Below are 19,774 nucleotides of genomic sequence, written 5' to 3' on the forward strand. Positions count from 1 at the left end.
TAATCTGAAGAAATCTGTGTGAAGGAGCAATCAGTTGACTCACTGATCTGGAGTAAAAAAGTACCCAATAATCTTAGATGTGTGATACATTCAAGATCTCTTCAACAGGAGTTCAAGGCATTATGTAGTGCTCCATATGTTCAGATGCTTTTAAGTCTGCTGACAGTGCAAACTGGTAAATATATCTGCCAAGACAATGGAAAGGACATAATTGTTGACCACTTCTGAAAAATTAGACTGCCAACAGTACATTGAGTATTTCAGATGCAGATAGAGAGGCACAGATGAAACAGCATGTCTCAGGAACAGCATCTGAGTACCTTAATTGCAGCATCTACATTCTTTTCTTTTCTGTGCAATTTTTCTAATTTAATAAAACATCTTCCAATTTTAGAAACAAGCAGAACAACTGCTGCCATATCTTATTGCCCAGCCTCCCCTTTTCCTCTGCTGGGCATGAGACCAGATGACAATCCTGTAATTATCAGAATATGGAACACGAAGGTAGAACTATGAGTATTTCAGCCACATCTTACTCTGATTTGGTGGCCTGTGATATTGAATGTTTCATTTATTTGTTGGGTTTTGAATGTCATATACAGTCTTCTGAAATAGTTTTGTGGGTTACATATGAACTTGCCCACATCAATCTATAAACCAAAGATGACTTGCCTGTACAATAGAAAAAAAAAGTTCAAAACCAGATCTGGGTGTGTTCCTCCCACCTCTGAGTGAACACAGCTGACAAGTCCTGTTACCACTGGCTTCCTCTTCCAGATAACTCTGTGGTCTCACATGCATCAACATCATTCACTATAGAATTTTCATTCTGTTAGTTCATCATTGGGAAATGTTTGGAATTTGCATTGTAAAGCTGTCACCAGTTTGGATTTTGCTGGTTGTTAATAACAGCACTGTTTCTTCTGGAGGAAAGCGCTGACAATTGAGCAATTCATTCTTGACCGAATACTGATGCCGTTGTTTGCTGCTGGATTCCTTGACTTTTAGAGGCATCTTTTTGCTCAGTGATGAGCTTTGCCATGCACCACGAGAATGGAAATTATGCATTTTTCTTTTCTGAGCAGCCTTTTTGCTTGGTCAGGGCATACAATGTCTATGGTATGAAAACCAGACCATGTTCTGGTGTGTTGCCATTTGCTAAGGTGAGGTCTTTCTTAGAGGAGTTATCCCCAGCTTTCCTTCACTGCAGATGGGGAAAGCTGATTAGTTGCAGTGTGTGAAAGTCTGTTTCTCTTTATTTTGTTTTCTTGTTTGTTATGATTATGGCTTTGTAGTATTTTTCTCTTTATAGTGGAATGTATTGCATAAGAATAAACTTACTCAGAAGACAGGACTATTAAATAGTTTTCAGTAAATAATCTTTACTAAAACCCACTGTCTATTTAATTATTTTTTTAAAAGGAAATTATGTATTGTTTCCTTATGATACCAATCTGATTTTGGAGGCAGCAGTTTCATGACAGAATCAATGAGGGCAGCATTTCAGAGTAGGGCACAGCATAGCAGATGGATCATAGGAGGCCCTTTTAGCTGTCTGTCCTTAAGGTGAGTCATGAACTTCCAGGAGATGAACAAGAAACAACTTTTCTGTAGAAGGGTGAACTCATGAGTCCAGCTGTTATATTTCCTGTAAGGCAAGGCTGCTGCTTGTGAAGGAATTAGGAAGTGCAGATCATAGCATTCTGCCTGTATTGAGGCTTGTGAGGCAGTGGCTCAATGGTCTAGGAAATTCCCCTTGGAACAGTTTGAGAAACTTCTTGTCTTCCTGCCAAACCCTGAGGGGTATTTCTCTGGAACACCTAAGAGGGAGGTGATGTGTTTTGTTACAGATGCCTCCTGGTGCTTCAACAAAATATGTTATCTCTAGGTGAGGTGTATCACTGGTCCCCTGGCTCTCTTGTTACCAGATGGTTTCGTCCACAGCAAAGGAATCCACAGCAATGGATGTCACTTCTTTTTTATAGCCTCTGCACACATGCAAAGATACACAAGTGTCAATGTGCTATGAGACCTCCTTAAAATCCTTTAGTCTATATACTGCAGGCCTTCTAAAAACCAAAAACCTCCTGTGTCTGTATTCCCAGTGTGTGCCTGAGGCCCTTTCAGTATCTAAGGCTGTAAAGCTACAGGGAAAGCTCTAGAGCAGGGAGAAAATCCAGACATGTGTACTAGAAGAAAACTTGATTTGAAAACAAAATAATGAACCTTGGGGGTGGTTTGCACTGTCTGCAGTCATCAGTGCTCCAGATAAATGCAAAACCAGTGCTGAGGTGTGGCTATAGAGAGACACCTCCTGTCTGTAGGGCTGGCAGGGGGGTTGGCTGTGCAGCTAACTGAGGGCATGTGTAACTGTAAGAGCAAATCATACTCTCATGGGAAAAGAAAGAATAGAGATTTAGACTTTGCAAATAACATGTGATGTTTTCAGTAGTGGAAGTGTATCTGCAAATTTTAATAGTACAGGGTTTCAGGCATAGGTCTTAATGGTTTGAGAAGTTTCAGTAGCAAATCACTATATGAAGTAGGAAAAGTAGGAAAGCTTTTTGGAGAAAATATTCTTTATATATTTCTCTCTCTTCCAACATTGGAGGTATCAGAATTGGCTTTTTTTTTTTTTGGCTGAGTGGTGCATTTTCTAAGGGAAAACACAACCGTATCCTCTGTAAGTAGAAGAGCAGCTGTAATGTTAAATATCTTTATTGGAAGTGAACTTCTTTATCTAGCAGCACTGTCAACTATTTTGTTATTGAGTCACTGCTAGGCATGTCTTCTGCCTTCTCTGTTGCACTCACTAAGGCAAAGCTTCCTTCCCAGATCTGGTTTCATTGACACTTGCTCAGTTTCATGGGCTTTGCCTTACTGACTTGTTGACCTCCCTCATAGCTTTGTTGAGGGACAGTCAGCAATCCTGCCCCTGACTACAAATAAACCTGTCCAGTTGGTATGCTCAGAAACTAAAACCCCTCCTTTATGCAAGGCATCTAATCTGCATTCCAGTTCCTCAGATGGACTTGGGAACTCAACACTCCTGTGTTGCAGTGCAGTCTGCAGGAAGGTATACATTTATGGCTTAATTTTTCTTCTTTCTCAGTAAACCTGTTTTTTTTGTGGGAGAATGTGTCAATTCAGACTGGAGCAGAGTCAAGATATGTATTTACCTCACCACCAGAGTTGTTGATGAGCAGTGTGCAATTTCCAGGACTTCCAGTAAAGGCTGAGCTCTAAGGATGTTTATAGGATGAAGGCTGGGAGGCCAGTGCTGCATTTGTCTAACAACAAACTTTGATTAGCTTAGGTTGGTTTAACCTTTTTAGCCACTGAACTTTGAGGAGAGCTCTTGTGGGTTGCTAGTCCTTTACAGGCTGTGCAAGCAGCCTTCCTCCTCTGCAATGTAAGCCTGGTTGTGCCTGGAAAGGGAGTGGGAGCTTAAGAGAACCCGCTCCTGCCTACTGCAGAAGAAGGCAAGAGGAGCATTGAATGCTGGTACCTGATCTTCTCTGTCAGATAGTGCTTAGGAGGAGGTGTTGGTGGAAGCAATTTGTCCTTAAACACCTCTACTCTCACCTTTTCTGGGAAGGGAAGAAGTGACAGTCTAAATGGAGTCATCTTGTGGAGCGCCACTGACTCTCAGTGACCTGTTGGGTCTTGCTGACCTGACTGAGGCAGTATCCAGCAGCTGTGAAGGAGCTTGCTAATGGATTGAGCCTGTGCCTTTGAGAGCTGCAGTTGGAAAGGGAGGTTGGGGCCCCTTAATCTATGATCTGTACAACTTCTCTGCCTGAGCAAGTGGAGTTTTGTAAAGGCATCTGAAATAGATATACACAAACCTGACAGCATGCTTCAGGATGTTGGAAATGTTGGATAGAGTGATCTTCTGAGGTGGTGATGGCACTGATGACTTTATTGGTGCTGTTGCCAGGTTTATGTTCAAGTTCAGTTAATTCTTTGACCTTTCTGTAGGTGCTGCAAGCAGAGCAGGACTAGTGTGAGCAGTCTGGGACTGTCTGCCCGGGACATGTGCGCACGTTGGGTTAAACATTTCTGGGCATTCCTGAGACTCTGACATTCACAAAGCTGGTTAAAATTCTGCTACCCGAGACAGGACCTTGTTAGATTGGTTCACTTATGACTTGCATGCCACAGTTTACCTGCCAGATATAATTCAATATATATTTGTTTCATGTAGGTTTAGATAGATGAGAGATGTAAAAAAAGGGATTTTAAAATGTCATTTCAAATAGTACATTTCTGTCATAATCTGTCAGGATTAGAGAAGAAGAGGGATGAAAATGAATGTAAGAGGCAAGACAGAAGTTGAAAAAGGAAGGAACATCTAGTTTCATATTAATCAACTTAAATGCCTAGTTTAACTTTTGCTGGAAATTTTCCATTTTAACATGATTCTAGTTCTGAAGTAAAGTATAAGTGATAATTACAAATATATTTAGGTAATCCCTTGCTTATTTGCTAATTTGTTATCTACAGTTTTTAAAAAATAGTTGTTTTAAGTTTCCGAGTTATAAATAAGCTAAGAATTAATAGCAGTGTAAATAATTTTTTTCTATAAATAATAATACATCTTTTTGTAATTTTTAATGACGAGCACTGGAGTCTACATACTAACAAACAGCAGGAATGAGTCTCTATTTAATCTTGTATTTGGAGGTATTTTAAGTATGAACTTGGTCAGTCAGAAGAACATCACTGTAATTCACTGTTGAATTTACCAGTCTTGTATGGCCTGGTATGCAGCTCTGTGAGAATGACCAAAGCTCTGCAAAACCTCACTCCACCCAGAAGTAATCAAGAGTCCTGTTATTTAACCCAGTCACAGAAAGCAAAGAGGGTGACAAATCATAAGTACCTTCATGGCAAGCACCTGGGGTTACATCTGTTAACAAAAGTTTAAGTCGTGCAAAATGAGAAATGTATTTTTTGGAAGGAGAGGAAGCTTGTTTTTCTTTTAATGAAAGAATTACTGGCATATCATCCCACTGGCAGCAGTGGAATCTGCTTGTTGGCAGTCGCTGAAGAGAACATCCCATTTTGATTTAAAGATTATTTTCTGCTTCAAACAAATTCCTGTAGTGGTTCCCATGGTTAATACTGCACAGGAGTAGCAGGACAAGTGATTTACAGCCCTGCTGTTTTATGAAGCACAGCCTTTTATGTATATATTTTCCTTTATTTTGTATTTTTCCTTGGTTACATCAAGGTGCTATGGTTTTCTTTGATTTGGACTTTGTGTTCAGCATACATTCAATGCATGTTAACCTTACACTTTTTTGTGTAAATGTTCGAACAACTAATAAGCAACTTGTAATTTGTTAATTATTTTTAACCATCTAACCATGTGAATGCTCAGTTGTTACCTTTAAATGCTTTGAAAAGATTCCAGGAAGTGTGATGCTCTACCTCGGGGAAGCTTGTGCCATCCTCTCTGAGTTTTCTCCTTCACTTTGTTAGAACAGAGAACAACGTAAAGTTTTCCAGTATAGAAGGACTGATTGTGAAGTTTCCAGGCTCTCTACTCTGACTTCAGAATTCTCCTTCCCAAGAGTGCACCGAAGGGTGCTTTAAAATGTTTTTGGCAAAGTGAGGAAATGGATGCAGAGGGAAGTTTTTTGCTGAGAAAACGTGCTCTGAAGTTAGGATGTAGCTGTTATGTGGATGACTGTGCAGCACCCAGTTTGGCCCAGACTTGCCAGCTCCTTGGGTTTCCAGTTAGCTGCAGGTTGGTGTGCTGTGCTGGCCCTGCAGAAATGTGGGTTGCTGTGGTTACAGTGAATTGGCAGGATGACTCCCACAGTAATCCCTCATGGCTGCAGGGATGGGTGGGAGCTGCTCAGATTTGTGTTGTGCCAGATCTCGAGTACATCCCTTGTATGTTTTATGATAAGAATTTTCAGAAGTGTTCCAGAGGGCCGGTTTAAGCCTGTGATGTTTTATCTGAAGATTTTCACTATAAAGGGAGGGGAAAGGGCAGGAAAGAGAGAGAAAGGATTCTGTTCTATGTTAGGGGGATTCCAGGGAGCTCTGCCTGAACTCTTGGCATCCCAGCCCAGTAGCTGTGCTAAGCCCAGATCTGGACATGATTTATTCTGTGGATCTGCCTTAGGACAGACCAAAAGGTCTGCTCCACCTGCAGTGCTCTTGCCATCTTTTCCGTGCTGCTGCTGTGTTCAAGAAGTACCAGCATTTCCTGAAATTTTAAATATTTTTAAAATTCAAAGTCTTGTTTGCACCAGATGGAACCCTGCTCCATCTTCAGGGAAATTTCATGTGAATTAGTAGCTGTGCAGATTTAATAAGCTACAGTTTTCTGTCTTATGATGGAATGTTGTGTCCTTTTTTTTTCTTTTTGCAATGGCCATGAGACTTTATATTGTAAGTGCACTAGTGGATGCTCACATAGTCATCTCAACCTCTTGTTTATTGACTTTGCACCTCTTTGATTTTATAATTTAGCTTAAGGTCTTATTAATGTATTTAAGTGTGTTAATATTTGGAGATTTATATGAATGCCTAGTGGCTTTAACTGTCTTAAAAGATTATTGTTTGCTACTCACTGGTCTATTCCACAGTTGTCTGTAGTGCTTCTTGTTGCAGAAATCTTTGTATCCCCCTAATGGAGCTCATTTGTCCTCTGTGTCATTCTGGTGTTCAGTCATTGAGGCCTTCAACCTGATCTGCAAGACTGCCACAAATGAAGCAGTTGCAATTTTGGGTGCAATCTGGAAATTTCTGAAATTTTTTGCATTTGTTTTAATTTAATTTTCCTGATAGTGGATTGAATTAAGAAATTTTGTTAGCTTGAATGAACTCTGATGTGATTTATTTTTTTTTAGTTAGAAGTTCTGACTTGCATGCTTCTATTATTTTACCCCAGAGCTTCCTTGCTTTTTACTTTTTGTTGCTGTTGCTGACGTGACTCATCAATCTGGCTACAGAAACCTAACCCATGCTTTTTTTTCTTTAGGCAATCAGTGTTACTGAAACTCTGATCAAACCTTTGGAAAGATTTAGGAAAGAGCAGCTAGGAGCTGTAAAGGTTTGTCCCTCTTTTCCTTTATAAATTTGTTTTGTTTCTCTACTTGGATTGCATTTTAATAATGACATGTAATTGGCAGAAACATATTATTGTTTATGCTTCATGTGTTCACACTTTTTTTGTTTCTACTTTGAGAACTTGCTTCAGAAACAAATGGAGTTTTTCAAGAAGAGAAGAATGTGTCCTTTCCCTTCCTTCTCCCCACTTCCCTTATCTCCTCTGTCTGGAATAGGAAGAATTCTGCTAACAGCCTGCCCCCCTTCCTAATGGGTAACCCTGTTCTGCTTTGTATTTGCCTGCAGTTGCACAACCAAGTGCTAAAAAATATTAACTACCTAAAGGAGCTCACTCATCCATGTGCTTTTAATTACATTTTTGCCACCTTCAAGGGAGTACTGCCTTTATTAATTTTTTTGTTTTGAATAAATAACTCACTGGCTCTGTATGCATGGGAATAATAGGGATGAAGAGGCTGAGGACAAGATCTCATTGAAAGTATTTTTGATAAAAGCATTTGGTAATTTTTTTTAAGATTATCACTAAGTTGTGAATATTTAAAAAAAAAAGCTAAGTGAAATTCATGTATTAAGTACAGACTAGATTTGGATAAAAGTAACAAGGACAAATTTGTGTCTGTCTGCTTTCCTTGCAGAGAGAAATTTAAGTGCTTATTAAAAAAAAGTAGAAAAGAAAGAAATGACCATTTTATTAAAGTTTTCTGTTGTAAAACTCAATACATTTTCAAAATGCCTGCATATAGTTTCTTTTACGATTTCATGTCTTCATTACCAGTGATATTTAGTGATTTTAAGACAATGTTTCACTTATAAGAGCACTATGAATTTTGACTTTGTCAGGAATGATTAACATGTCTGCATGTGATTTCAGTGTTCATGAACTGAAAATGCTCTGTTGATGATAAATCCTTTCAGTTCAATGGTACAATGACCTTTGTGCAATTTTATGGACTTGAGAGAAGTATATTAGGTGACCCAACCAACGCACAATAAAAACTTGGTCTGTAACATAGCCAGTCTTCCAAGGAAAGAGAGAATTTGTTCTGAATGTAACTGATTGTCATAGAAGCAGCTGTGTAATGAATGCATTATTTCAGCAGTATTTTTGCTGTTACAGATATTGCTGGTTTTGGGGTGAGAGCTGCTAATGTTTTAAGTTAGCTCATATCTTCACTCATTTCCTAGTCAGAATTCTCTTCCTGATGCTTCCAACACAAATTACATTCACACAGCCTACATCTCCCATTTTGTTTGGAGGGATGTTTCTTTCCTTGTGTCCCTGCCTACTGTTTCTGTGAAGCTGTAGCTTTTATTTCTGATCTAAACTTTTTTTTTGACAGAATTCTGTCAAAAAAGGTCATTTAAACCTTTAAATAGAAGTCTTACATAATTGTATAATGTTTAAATAAAAACCCTCTAAAAATACTTAGCTCTTGGAATATTCTTAACTGAATATTTATTCAATATAATCAAAACACTGACATTGGAAATATAACTCTGCTTAGCTCTGAAAACCAACCTATGGCATCTAGTGGTGAAATATATCTGCCACATTGTGTAGTATTTGCTTTAGGAAAGATTTATACTCTACCATTACAAAACAGAAGTTGAATCTGCTGCCTCAGATTTTTTCTGCATCTTACATCCCTTTGCTGATGAAATGATCTGAGTTAAGCTTAAGAAAAGAAGGAGGAGGAAAGTTTAGCTTCATAGAGCTGGAAGCTGAGACACTTACTGAATTACCCCTTAGTGAAAGGTGTTGCTGCACTAATCCCAAGCTATGTGTGCAAAGTTTCTGGCTTTGCTTGTTAAGAAGTTAAGAGAACTCTTCTTTTTTTTTTTTTTTTGGAACACTCAAATGTTCACCACATCAATGGAAATTTTGCTAATATTAACACAAAGATTCGCCTATTTCCCTACACTTAGTTCCTACTTACCCATATTACTAATATGTTATCTCTAATTAATATGTTATCTCTAATCACCCTGATTCTATATGCATATGTTCATGTTTCTCAGTTGATAACAAATATTTTTTAAGACTCATTTTTTTAAAGAAAATTTTGAGTGTCAGAGTGGGGGAAAAAAATTCTGGTAGAAGTCCTTGCTGAGAAGCAATCCTAAACAGCTTCTTTAATGTAATGCCATCTTCGGAATCTAATGGTTCAGAGAGCAAAAATATGTGTCTCTTCTAATATAGTATATATAGTAGTGTTCAAAATGAAAGGTTAAGAGGAGACAAAAAAGAGTAATTATGTCTGTAGAGTTTAACCAGGGGTTTCGTTAGAATACATTTAAATGTGATTTCAAATCTACAGATGACGAAAAATATTTTAATTGAACTGGTATCTTTCTGATGATTAAATCTGCCAGTTCTTGAATATGTAGTCAAATACTTGATTTTACTTATATGAGGTTATTTTCAACTGCAATTAGCTATGCTAAAAATAGCTTCAAAACTGGTTGGTTGAATTAATGAATACTGATTTTTGCCTTAATACAGTGGAACTGAGGAATCAATTTGTTTCACAATATTTTCTACTAAACTAGATTCAGAAACTCAGATTTCCTAAAAAAAGTAATGACTGCCCCTCTTCTAATACATTGCTTTTGGTGGTCAGAGAAATGGTTTTACATTGTGCAAATGATATTCCTACATGTCTGTGAGAGTTTTTCTTTTGATACTATGATATTAAGTTTTATGGAATTTTTTTTTTTTGTTTTTGTCATTGGCACAATAAAACTCTGGTAGAAATAGGAATTCAGCACTGAGATTGTTATATAGCTTTAAAATGAAGAAATCGTATAGAATATAGAGGTGTATTTCCTTTGGGTTTCATGCTGTTGGAACTTCTTCCTTGTCAATTTTAGGAAGTTATTTTTTCAGTGAAACTGATATTTCCATGTAATGCCTTTTATTCAAAAACAAGGTGGTGTGGATGATGCCTGAAAGTAATGAAAAGTGCAATAAATCAAGAAGAGGCCAGGTTTTTTGCTTTTTTAACTTAGAAGATGTAAGCATCTGTGTAATAAGCTACACCATAATGATGCAATGGGATTTCATTTCAAGTTATCCTTTAAATTAATTTTTAAAATGAGATGGAGCATGTTTTTCTCTGCTTTCTGGAGCTATGGTTTTTTTTTCCTCTTTGTTCCTGATGAACTAGAATTTTAAAAGAAGAAAAATAGTACACTTTTATATTGAAATGATTGCTACTTTGTTTCTGCATCTAGGAGGAAAAGAAGAAGTTTGATAAAGAGACAGAGAAGAACTACAGCTTGTTAGAAAAACATTTGAATTTATCAGCTAAGAAGAAAGAGCTACAATTACAAGAGGTATTGTTGCCTCTCTTTTTTAATGCTGGCTGAAGGCTTTGGAATAGGTAAATATACTTATGCAAATGCAGAAACAGCATTCTCAGTGGTAAAACAAACCAATTTTCTCATCTGGAAAGGTTGGTGAGAAAATCAATATTTGCTGAACTTAGTACCTCCACCATTTTCTGAATCAAGGGTTTTGTGTGTATGAAGCACTGAGTCTCATGTCATTTTTATATATAATTGAGGGAAGAGGGAAGTGCAAACATACTGTGAAAAACTCTGAATTTCTTACAAGGCTTTACCATTCATGTAATATGCATTGCATTGTGAGTATTGACTGAATGTCCTGTGCTAACACTTAACAGCAGAGGACAGCAAGACTTTTATTCCCAAATAAGGTGGGTTTGTGCCTTTGCTTTTTCTCACATTTTGAAGATTTGTTTTGGGTTTTTTTTGAGTAGTGCTATAAAAAATTTGTTGACGATTTATAACTGATAGATTTGTTTTGGCTGGCATTCCTTCTGGTTCCCTCTGGATTTATCATCATCAACTTATTTGTAATAGTTTTTATTTCTGGAGCAACAGCAAATAGAATGTGAAAAGACTGCTGGGAAATCTTGTAGAGACTTGATGTAGCCAGAAGGACTTTTTTTCCCAGATAAATGTAATTATGTCAGAATTATTAATGCTTAAGACTATAAAAAACCTTAATGTTTTCCTCAGGGATAACTCCTGTCCCTGCCCTCTACCCCATCCCAAACATTCTATGCCATTTTTCAGAAAAATGGTTAATATTACTGGCAAAGTTACCCTGGAATTTCTCTACCCTTGAGTTTCACTAAGATGTCACTTCACCATGCTGCACTTGCAACATAGACCCTCAAATGTGTAAAGAAATGTCTTTTGGGGAGTTGAGTTGTCCCAGTGAAGTTATTGGGCATGGCTCATGTGTCAGGACCTGTACTTTTGTCAAATTGATCAGCTGCCAAAGAACTTGACGCAGAGAAAAAGATAAAGGGCTGATTATGATCGCGTGATGAAATATGGGTTCTTGATATCAAATCTGAAATGAGACCTAACCTCAATGGAAAAATACATAATGCCTCTAAGAGGCATTTTGAAGCTGTCTCAAATATAACCTGAAGCTTTAGAGCATGTGTGAAATCTAGAATGAGCAAATAGATTTGTTTTAAATGTCCTTCAAAGTTTCATGAGCAAAAATTCTGAAATTCTTCAGTGAGGCTCTCACATTTATGTGTTTAATTTTGAAGTATAAATGTATAAGAAAAAAGGCCCTTAGGGCATGTTGTCAGAGGAGATAGGAAACAATTTCTTGCACAAGCTTAGAGAACAGGTGTATATAATTGCATTATAATGTATATAATTTAGTTTTATTCGTGTTTAGTTGTGTCAATTCCTGACTGGAGTAAATAGTGCAGGGATAAATTTGACAAAAATTTGATGAAAAACATGCCATGTTGTGGAGTGTGTCTTAACATAAACACAACTTTTAACTCTCCTGGTTCTGGGATATTCCTGTAATTTTACTGAGGCATGATGTGTTTGTCACTTCTCTCTTCCTTCAGCAGTACAAAAAACTACCACGCAACTTGCTGGGTGCATGGGGAGGCTCATGCCTCAAAAAACTGAGAGATGTGATAAAGTATTCTGGACTGTGTGGTGAGCCAGATGTCCTCAAAGATCCACTTCAGAGTCTCTTTCTAGAGTGTTGAGATACCCTTCATGTATATATGATTAGAAGCTTAGCTGACAACTCAAACAATTCCTGTGTTTGTAGGCAGACAACTCAAACAATTCCACAGTTTATGGGATGCATCAAAATGGCATGGCTTGTTGAAGCATTTGCTTATTGAAATACTTATCAGGGCTTAATTTATTTAATGGCATTTGTGGTTATGCCCCTTTAACTGCTGAGAGTTCTCCAGCACAGAGCAGTAAAGCCAAGCACGTCTTAAGGCAAAACTGTCTTAAAGCTAATTTGGTTTATCCTCTTAAAGCACAGCAGTTACTGCTCTGCCTGAAGGATGTAGTCCCAGTATTTAAGAGAGAGTCTGATAGTAAGTCTTGTCCTTTCACCTAACCCTTTCTCCACTTCCTTTGGTAATTCACTGTGGATGCATTTTGTATTATCTTTGTGGGCAAAGACTAAATGTTAGTTACTTAGAGTAATCTTTTCTTTAATGTTATTAAAATAACAGTTTCTATTACTAAATTTTAAGATTAATTTAAACGAATCTTTCATGTACCTTAAATAACAACTTCATAAAAAAATAGGTAGATGCTAGAAAGCGAAATATTTACATGCAGATGGATGTTAGCTGAAATGTAGCTGTTCAGCATCAATATGGTGTTGGCATTTCTGAAAAGCTGTGCTAAATATCAGCTGCAGGTAGAAAGGCTGCATTTTTAGACACTGGATGCTCTGGGGAAACTTGTGGAGTGTTGTACCAATAAGTGAACTTTTTTCCATTGCATTTCTTGCCAGTGAGAGTGAACACAGGTGTGGGATGGGTACAACAGCATTCTGGCTATTTAACAACACTTATTTGGGTTATAGGGTAAAATTTACAGCACCAGCACTGTCGTTTTCAAAAATAACTTTTTCTTCCTTAATTTGATTGGAGAGATGATTTCCCCCTTTTCCAGTGGATGATGCTCTTAGCTCCCACTCTCTGTTTGGACAGGTACCTTTGCAATGCTGTTAAAAGTTGGATTCCCTAGAAAAGAAGCTTAAAGAGGTGTTACTGAAATTTTTCTAAAAAGTCTAGCCTCATGATTCAAAACAACATATGTTACCTACTGAAAGGGAATTGCTGCTGCCGTTTAAAAGTAAATGAATGATCTATGTTGTAACAAATCCCTCAAATATGGTGAAAATTATCTGCTTGCCACTTCTGTGTGTGTGTTATCCTGAAGCTGTCTGCACAATGTCTGTAAAGTTTCATGAGGTGTGCTCTGTGTGCAGGCAGATAACCAAGTGGAACAGAACAGAAAACACTTCTATGAGCTGTCCCTTGAGTACGTGTGCAAGTTGCAGGAGATCCAGGAGCGGAAGAAATTTGAGTGTGTGGAGCCTGTGAGTATCAGGGAATTCAACCTACTCTACCTTTCATAGGGGACAGAGAAGGAATGCATTTGGGTAAAAACCAAGTTTTGCTTTCTGGAGAACACAACCTGTTGAGTGACTTAACAGAATTTAAACTAACTTTTTACATCTGTACAGATTCCTAGTGCAGATAAATTTAACCAGGCATGTCAGACCTTACCTCAGTAATAAGAACTGATTTGGACCCACTGATCAATCAACCACTGATGCTGATTTTCAGAAAATGCGTGAAACCTTTTGTTGTACTGCAAAAACCTCAATTCACATAGTGAGATAGAATAGAGGAGTCAAGAACATGTTGGTGTCAAGATTCTTGCCTTGAGTTTTCTAACCAATGAAATGTTATTGCTGACTAATGCAAGGAATCTAATTTTAATTATGATGGTTGGGCTTAGAGGCCTGCTAGTAAAGAATTGCAGATATAAATCAATTAGGAGGGTGCTGCTGGGTAAGAGGCCTGTTCCTGGGTAGCCTGATGTGTTTAATTTCGCTTGCAGTTGAATCTGTGCAGAAATCAAAGGGTTTAATTTGATTTTGGTGGAAATGCTGCATACACTGATGAGACGTTCTTAAATCTATGAGAAGAACTTATTCTAAAATTTTTCTGAAATGTACAGTAGCTTAGTAGTTTAAATACAAATTTATCAAACAACAAGAGAGCAGCAAGTGTAATACACTGAGAGTAAATGGAGAATGGATTGTATAAGTGACTTCCGTTCTCTTGTGCTCTGACGTCTGTGCTTTTGGACCGAGTCTGTCCTTTTATTCTGATACAATTGCTTTAATATAATAATGAAAGAAAAGTTTCAAATGACCCTAATCAAAATAGCTGGTCATTATGCAGTTATTAAGAACTATTCTAATATAGATAAGTCCTGTATTAAAAAAATTGCTAAAATTCTTAAGGGGGAATAAATTGCTGCAATTATATTAGCATTGTTTAAAGAAAGGCAAAATGATGTGAAAAGAGTGGTTGTGTGGCATTTTTCTGGTGTAGATATATTGGCTTTTTCCTTTTTTAAAAAATATTTTTGAAAAATATTTTTCTTACCCTAAATAGCTTTGCATTTGATTATTGTGTTTCAGACTGTTTGAAGTTTCCGCAGAGCCAGACTAGAGAAATGAATCTTCAAATTATGTTCTTGCAACATGTCCCTTTTTCATTTCTGAAAGCTCCTTCTGGATGGGGCTGTATTTTGCCTAATTTGTACTTGAAGTTTACACTACACTAGAAAGCTTTGTACCAAACTCTTACTTCCTTTGCCCTTAATACTTAAAATTTATGGGGTTTTTTACATTTGTTGTAAATGCTTTATTTGCTATATGACTTCAGACTTTTATTAAATACATTGCTCTTTTATGTCTTACTTTCTTTGTTCCAGCAACCTGAACTAAACAGGAGGGTTAGACAGGACTGCACCTCATGCTGCTTCCAGTGCAGTACAACTTGTTTGTTCTTTTAAATTGAAATACTAAAGTCAGCATATGCTAAGTGGGTCACTTGCTGGTTCTGACAGAAGGTCAGATCTGTGCACAAAAAGCAGCAATGGGCAAAGCTTCCTTCTTGCAGCAAACCAGATGACTGATGTGGCAGTCATCTCCACGTGGTCATGAGCAGAGAGAGGAATGACCAGGGAAATGGTGACGAAAGGACAGAATGCTCATTACCTCCTTGTGCACAAATATGTGCTCCAGACATCATTGGTATAAGAGCAGTTGTAGGAAAAAGTTACACAGGAAGGTTTGGGAACATGGGATATACATTTCCTATGGTCAAATGGAAAGTAGAGATCAGTTGCAAAATTCCAGAGACAGGACCATCCAAAATGTCTGTATACATAGATCATCATTTGGATTTAAATATTACTTATAAAGTGTAGGCATTAGTGGAAATTTATTTTAAAATAATCATTTTGTAATCTGTCTTTCCAAAAAAGCCTTTGTGCAGCAATTGTATTGAAGAGAAGGGGAGATTTTTGTTCTAACAAGTCTTTTTTTTCTATTTCAGGTGCTATCATTTTTTCAGGGTTTGTTCACTTTCTATCACCAGGGGTATGAACTTGCTAAAGACTTCAACCATTACAAAACGACCTTGCAGATAAATATACAAAATGTAAGTTGAGTCTACTTTTGTGAGTAAAATCCCTCACTGAAGTTGCTGCATATGCAGTATCTGTATTGCCAACACTTAGAGTTCCATATGAGTGCATTGCCTGTGAATTTTGGGAATATGGTGCCATCTTCTGGATAACCAACCACATCACTGAACAAATCATCACTAATTCCAGTGAGTTCTTTGTAATTTCTAATAATACTTTGAAAAACAAGCATGAAGTAAAAGGCCTCCACTCCTTTTTTACTTTTTTTTTTTTTTGAGATAGAAATAATGCAAGGATTATTTAAAACTAATGAAGTCTGTTAAAATGCATAAACCACTGGATAATTCAGAGTATGGATAATGAAAGATGAAGTTTTCAGTGTTTTGGATGTGCTTTGGAATTGAGTATGTGGTGGTCATGTCTGAGGGTCATTTCCCTATAGGGTTACATTATCCATAACTAATAAAAGGGAGGAAAATCGACTGGTCACAGCAGTGTGGAGTTTGTCTTGCAGCAGCCCTTTCAAACAAGAACATTCCGGTTGGTTTGGGGTGCAGAACTGTGTAAGGAGACTTGGTGTTGGCACCTGTGGCCTATTTGACAAAATGATCTGTTCCTTCAAGGACAGGCCAATGGGGCCACCACTAGTTTAATGTGCCATCATCCCAAATCTCCCAGTGTGATCTGGACTGGGAGAGCAGGAAACAAGGTGAAGGCTGAAGCAGTGGGACTGACAGAGTTACTAATCAAATGGTCTGTTTGCTTCCTTGAGATTTATGAAGAATAAATCTTGCTCAGAGGAACTTGGGTGTGCCAGAGGCCTCTTGGTAGGAAGCACACCACACACCTTACTGCAAACAATCAGTTCCTGATGGTGCATTTGTTTTGTTGACCTCTGAAGGCATCTGGAATTAAGACACAGAAACTGCTTCTTGGAAAGGACAGTCTGTTTTTAGAAATGGCTTAACTAGCAGGGAGTTAGCTGGGAGGCGGAAGGGAGGATTACAGCTGCTGTAATGCATAGTGACGTGATTCACGTGTCACCATACCATTCCTTTAATTTTCTTCCTGTATGTTCAAGCGTCAAGTTTCCTTTTGAACTGTTGTTTGGTTTGAGAAAGGGAGCTGGTTAGTGGTAACTTTGTAAGCAGACTTTTGTGGCTGAAGTCAGTGCTTGTGGGGAAAATGTCAGGCCAGACTTGCTTCTTCTGTGTGCTTAACAGAGTGAGGAGCAGCTTAGAGGGGAACTGATGCCAGCTGAAACATGAGAGGGAAACTCTGGTACAGTTTTGAAGAGCTTGGTTCCAGAATACAGATGGAAAAGAGCCAGAGGAGGGATCTGAAGAAGTGATGAACAGTAATAAAGTAAGCTAATCTCAGCAGCTGCATTTTCAGTTGACTGAATGGCAGCACACTGTGCCCCACCAGATTCTGAAGTGCTTGAGCTTTGCAGCTCAAGTTTTATGGACAGACAGAGGCTGTAGAGAGAAGGCAGAACAAAGCTCAACAACTATCCAAGGTAAAAGGAGAATAGAAGGAAGCATTTGAAAAGATTGTGAGAGAACATGACACATTCTTCTCTGTGCTGAAGATCAGCAAGACATCCCAAAGGAAAAAGGAACTGGGATCTGCCTGTGGTAAAGCTGAGCTGCTGGGAGAACACTGGATTGATGGGTTAGAAATTGAAGGGTACAAGATGCAGTAGAGACAGCCTAGCTGGGTATGGAGAGTGATTTAAGAGTTGCCAGTATAGCTGCAGTAGTTGCCTTTCCTTTTATTCAGGTTGTCTTTACTGTGAGAATTATCCTGTGGATTTCCTCTCCCCACCCTACCACAAACCCTGCCTTCCTCTCGCTGCCATCTCCTCCCCTCAAATGAAAGAAGGTAAAAGACCCACCCCAGCCTTGTAGCCCAAGCTCTAGAAAGCTGATTCTTCCAAAAGTTGTGCTATCATGTATGCTTGTCCTGGGGAAAAGATAAAATAGGTGAGGCTGCATTTTCAGAAAAATAAAGGTGCTTTCAGAAAGCAAAAAGACACATCTGGAACTATGTGCTTTCCTCAAAACACATGTACCAGCTTGGATTTTAAAGTGTTTTTCAGTGTTTTCAGCTTGGACAGGTGCATATGTAGAGAAAACCAGTTATTACCATGATTGTTGTGGTTTTATTTGCTCATTTATCAATTACCAGTGCTTTTCAGACCAAACCAAAGAGTTTCCTGTGTCAGATGTGAGTTACTCTGTTGTTTCGTGTAGTCCTGTCATGTAATTTGTGGGTGGCATGGTTACTTTGTGGTTGTTTTTGCTGATACTCTGATAAATATTTCTCTTCCTGCTGCTTGCAGACTTTGGAATAAGTGACATTCAGGAATAATAATCAACTGGACTTCCAAGTTTTTTTAGGTTGTTTTTGCATGCTTCTGCTCGTGTGTGGTCAAAACATTTGGCACATATATAGTCTCAGTCTGTATACACTGTTGATGACCTTCCTGACACTTTTTTCCTCAACTACCACAGAAAATCCTCTGCTTCCTGGCAACAAGTAAGAGTCTCATGAATTAAGCCAATATATGTAGTAATATTTTTCTAAGGAAATTTCAATATTCAAATTGATTTTGCAGTCAATATTTCACTTTCTCTGAACAAGTTGGTGCATTGTTTCAAAACCTACTCTGGCAGTCTTAGTGTGCTTTCCACAGTCACAGCAGTTGATATCTAAACCTCACATTGATTTTGAAGAATATCAGAAAACTTGGAGAGTGAACACATATATGAGAATTGTGCTTTAGGACTAAATGTCCTAAAATGGCCTGGATCATTGTCTCTTTTTGTAGTTATTTGTGGTGGGTTGGCCCTGGCTGGATGCCAGAGAACTGCTCCTCTATCTCTGTTCTCCTTAAAGCTGTTCTATCACTGCCTTCCTTAGCTGGAGAGTTTGTGGATCAAGAACAGGACAGGGAAACCAACTACAGACCAATTAGAGGCAAACCAGACTTGACTGGGAGAATTCAGTTTAATTTATTACCTCATTGGGGTAGGGTAATGAGAAATAAAACCCAGATCTTAAACACACCTTTCCATCAGCCCTCCCTTCTCCCTCAGTGCTGCAGGAGAATGAGGGTTATGGTCAGTTTAGCACACGATGCCTCTACTGCTAATTCCACCTTAGGGGGAAGACTCCTGACACTCTTCCCCTGCTCCAGCGTGGAGTCTGTCTCCCTTCAGACAGTCCTCCATGGATTTACCCACTGTCCACAGACACTTCAGGGGAATCTCAGCTCTGGCACCTGGAGAATCTCCTGCCCCTCCTTCTGCACTGACCTTGGGGTCTGCAGAGCTGCTCCTCTCACATATTCTCTCTCCATTTCCTGGCTGCATTTGGCATTGTATGGTTTTTCCCTCTTAAATACGTTATCCCAGAGACTCTACCATGGTCACTGATGGGCTCAGCCTTGGCCAATGGCTGCTCTGTCTTGGAACTGTCTGGCACTGGCTCCATGGGACAGGGAGGAAGCTTCTATCACCTTCTCGCAGAGGCCCTCTCTGTAGCCCCCCACCTTAAAAAGCTTGCTGTGCAAGCCCAGCAAGGGCTTGTGTGATTCCATTCAGCCAGGAAAAGTCTTTCTCCCACCCTCCTTACCAAAGGAGTTTTGCTGTCTTCTTTTAGACACGAAATCGTTTTGAAGGAACAAGGTCAGAGGTAGAGGAGCTCATGAACAAGATCAGAAGAAATCCTCAGGAACATAAAAGAGCAAATCACTTCACGATGGAAGGCTACCTCTACGTACAGGAAAAAAGTAAGGTGTATTTTGTATTCCACAGTGCCCATATTGGGCATATGGGCATACCTTGTCCCTACAGGTAACATGATCATGCAAAGAATTTACTGTTGATTAAAGAGTTATCTAAGTATATTTTCAAAGATTTTAACAGCATTGTTACTCTGGCTCATAAAAAGAATATTGAGCTGAAAATGTGAGAGTTTTTAGTAAAAGTGACTAAATTCAGGGAAGTTTTGTTTGACCAAAGAATGGATTTCATCTTATTTTTAATCCCTCACTAATGACCCCGCTGAGAACTGTCAAACATTTGTTGTCAGCCAGCAACATGAGTTGTCAAGTTAGCCTCTGAAAATTTGG

At 38.4% G+C, this 19,774-nt stretch overlaps 1 protein-coding gene across 2 annotated transcripts in view; it reads left to right on the forward strand.

Annotated features, from left to right (window-relative positions):
- ARHGAP10 (Rho GTPase activating protein 10) overlaps positions 1-19,774 on the forward strand; it is a 138,788-nt gene that overhangs the window by 46,569 nt on the left and 72,445 nt on the right. For both annotated transcript variants that reach the window (XM_030946925.1, XM_030946926.1), the window contains exons 4-8: positions 7,001-7,072; positions 10,324-10,425; positions 13,397-13,507; positions 15,546-15,650; positions 19,303-19,432. In XM_030946925.1, the coding sequence (XP_030802785.1) occupies positions 7,001-7,072; positions 10,324-10,425; positions 13,397-13,507; positions 15,546-15,650; positions 19,303-19,432 (520 nt within the window). The remainder of the gene's footprint in view (positions 1-7,000; positions 7,073-10,323; positions 10,426-13,396; positions 13,508-15,545; positions 15,651-19,302; positions 19,433-19,774) is intronic.

The sequence above is a fragment of the Camarhynchus parvulus genome, chromosome 4, assembly GCF_901933205.1.
Source record: "Camarhynchus parvulus chromosome 4, STF_HiC, whole genome shotgun sequence".
NCBI lineage: Eukaryota > Metazoa > Chordata > Aves > Passeriformes > Thraupidae > Camarhynchus > Camarhynchus parvulus.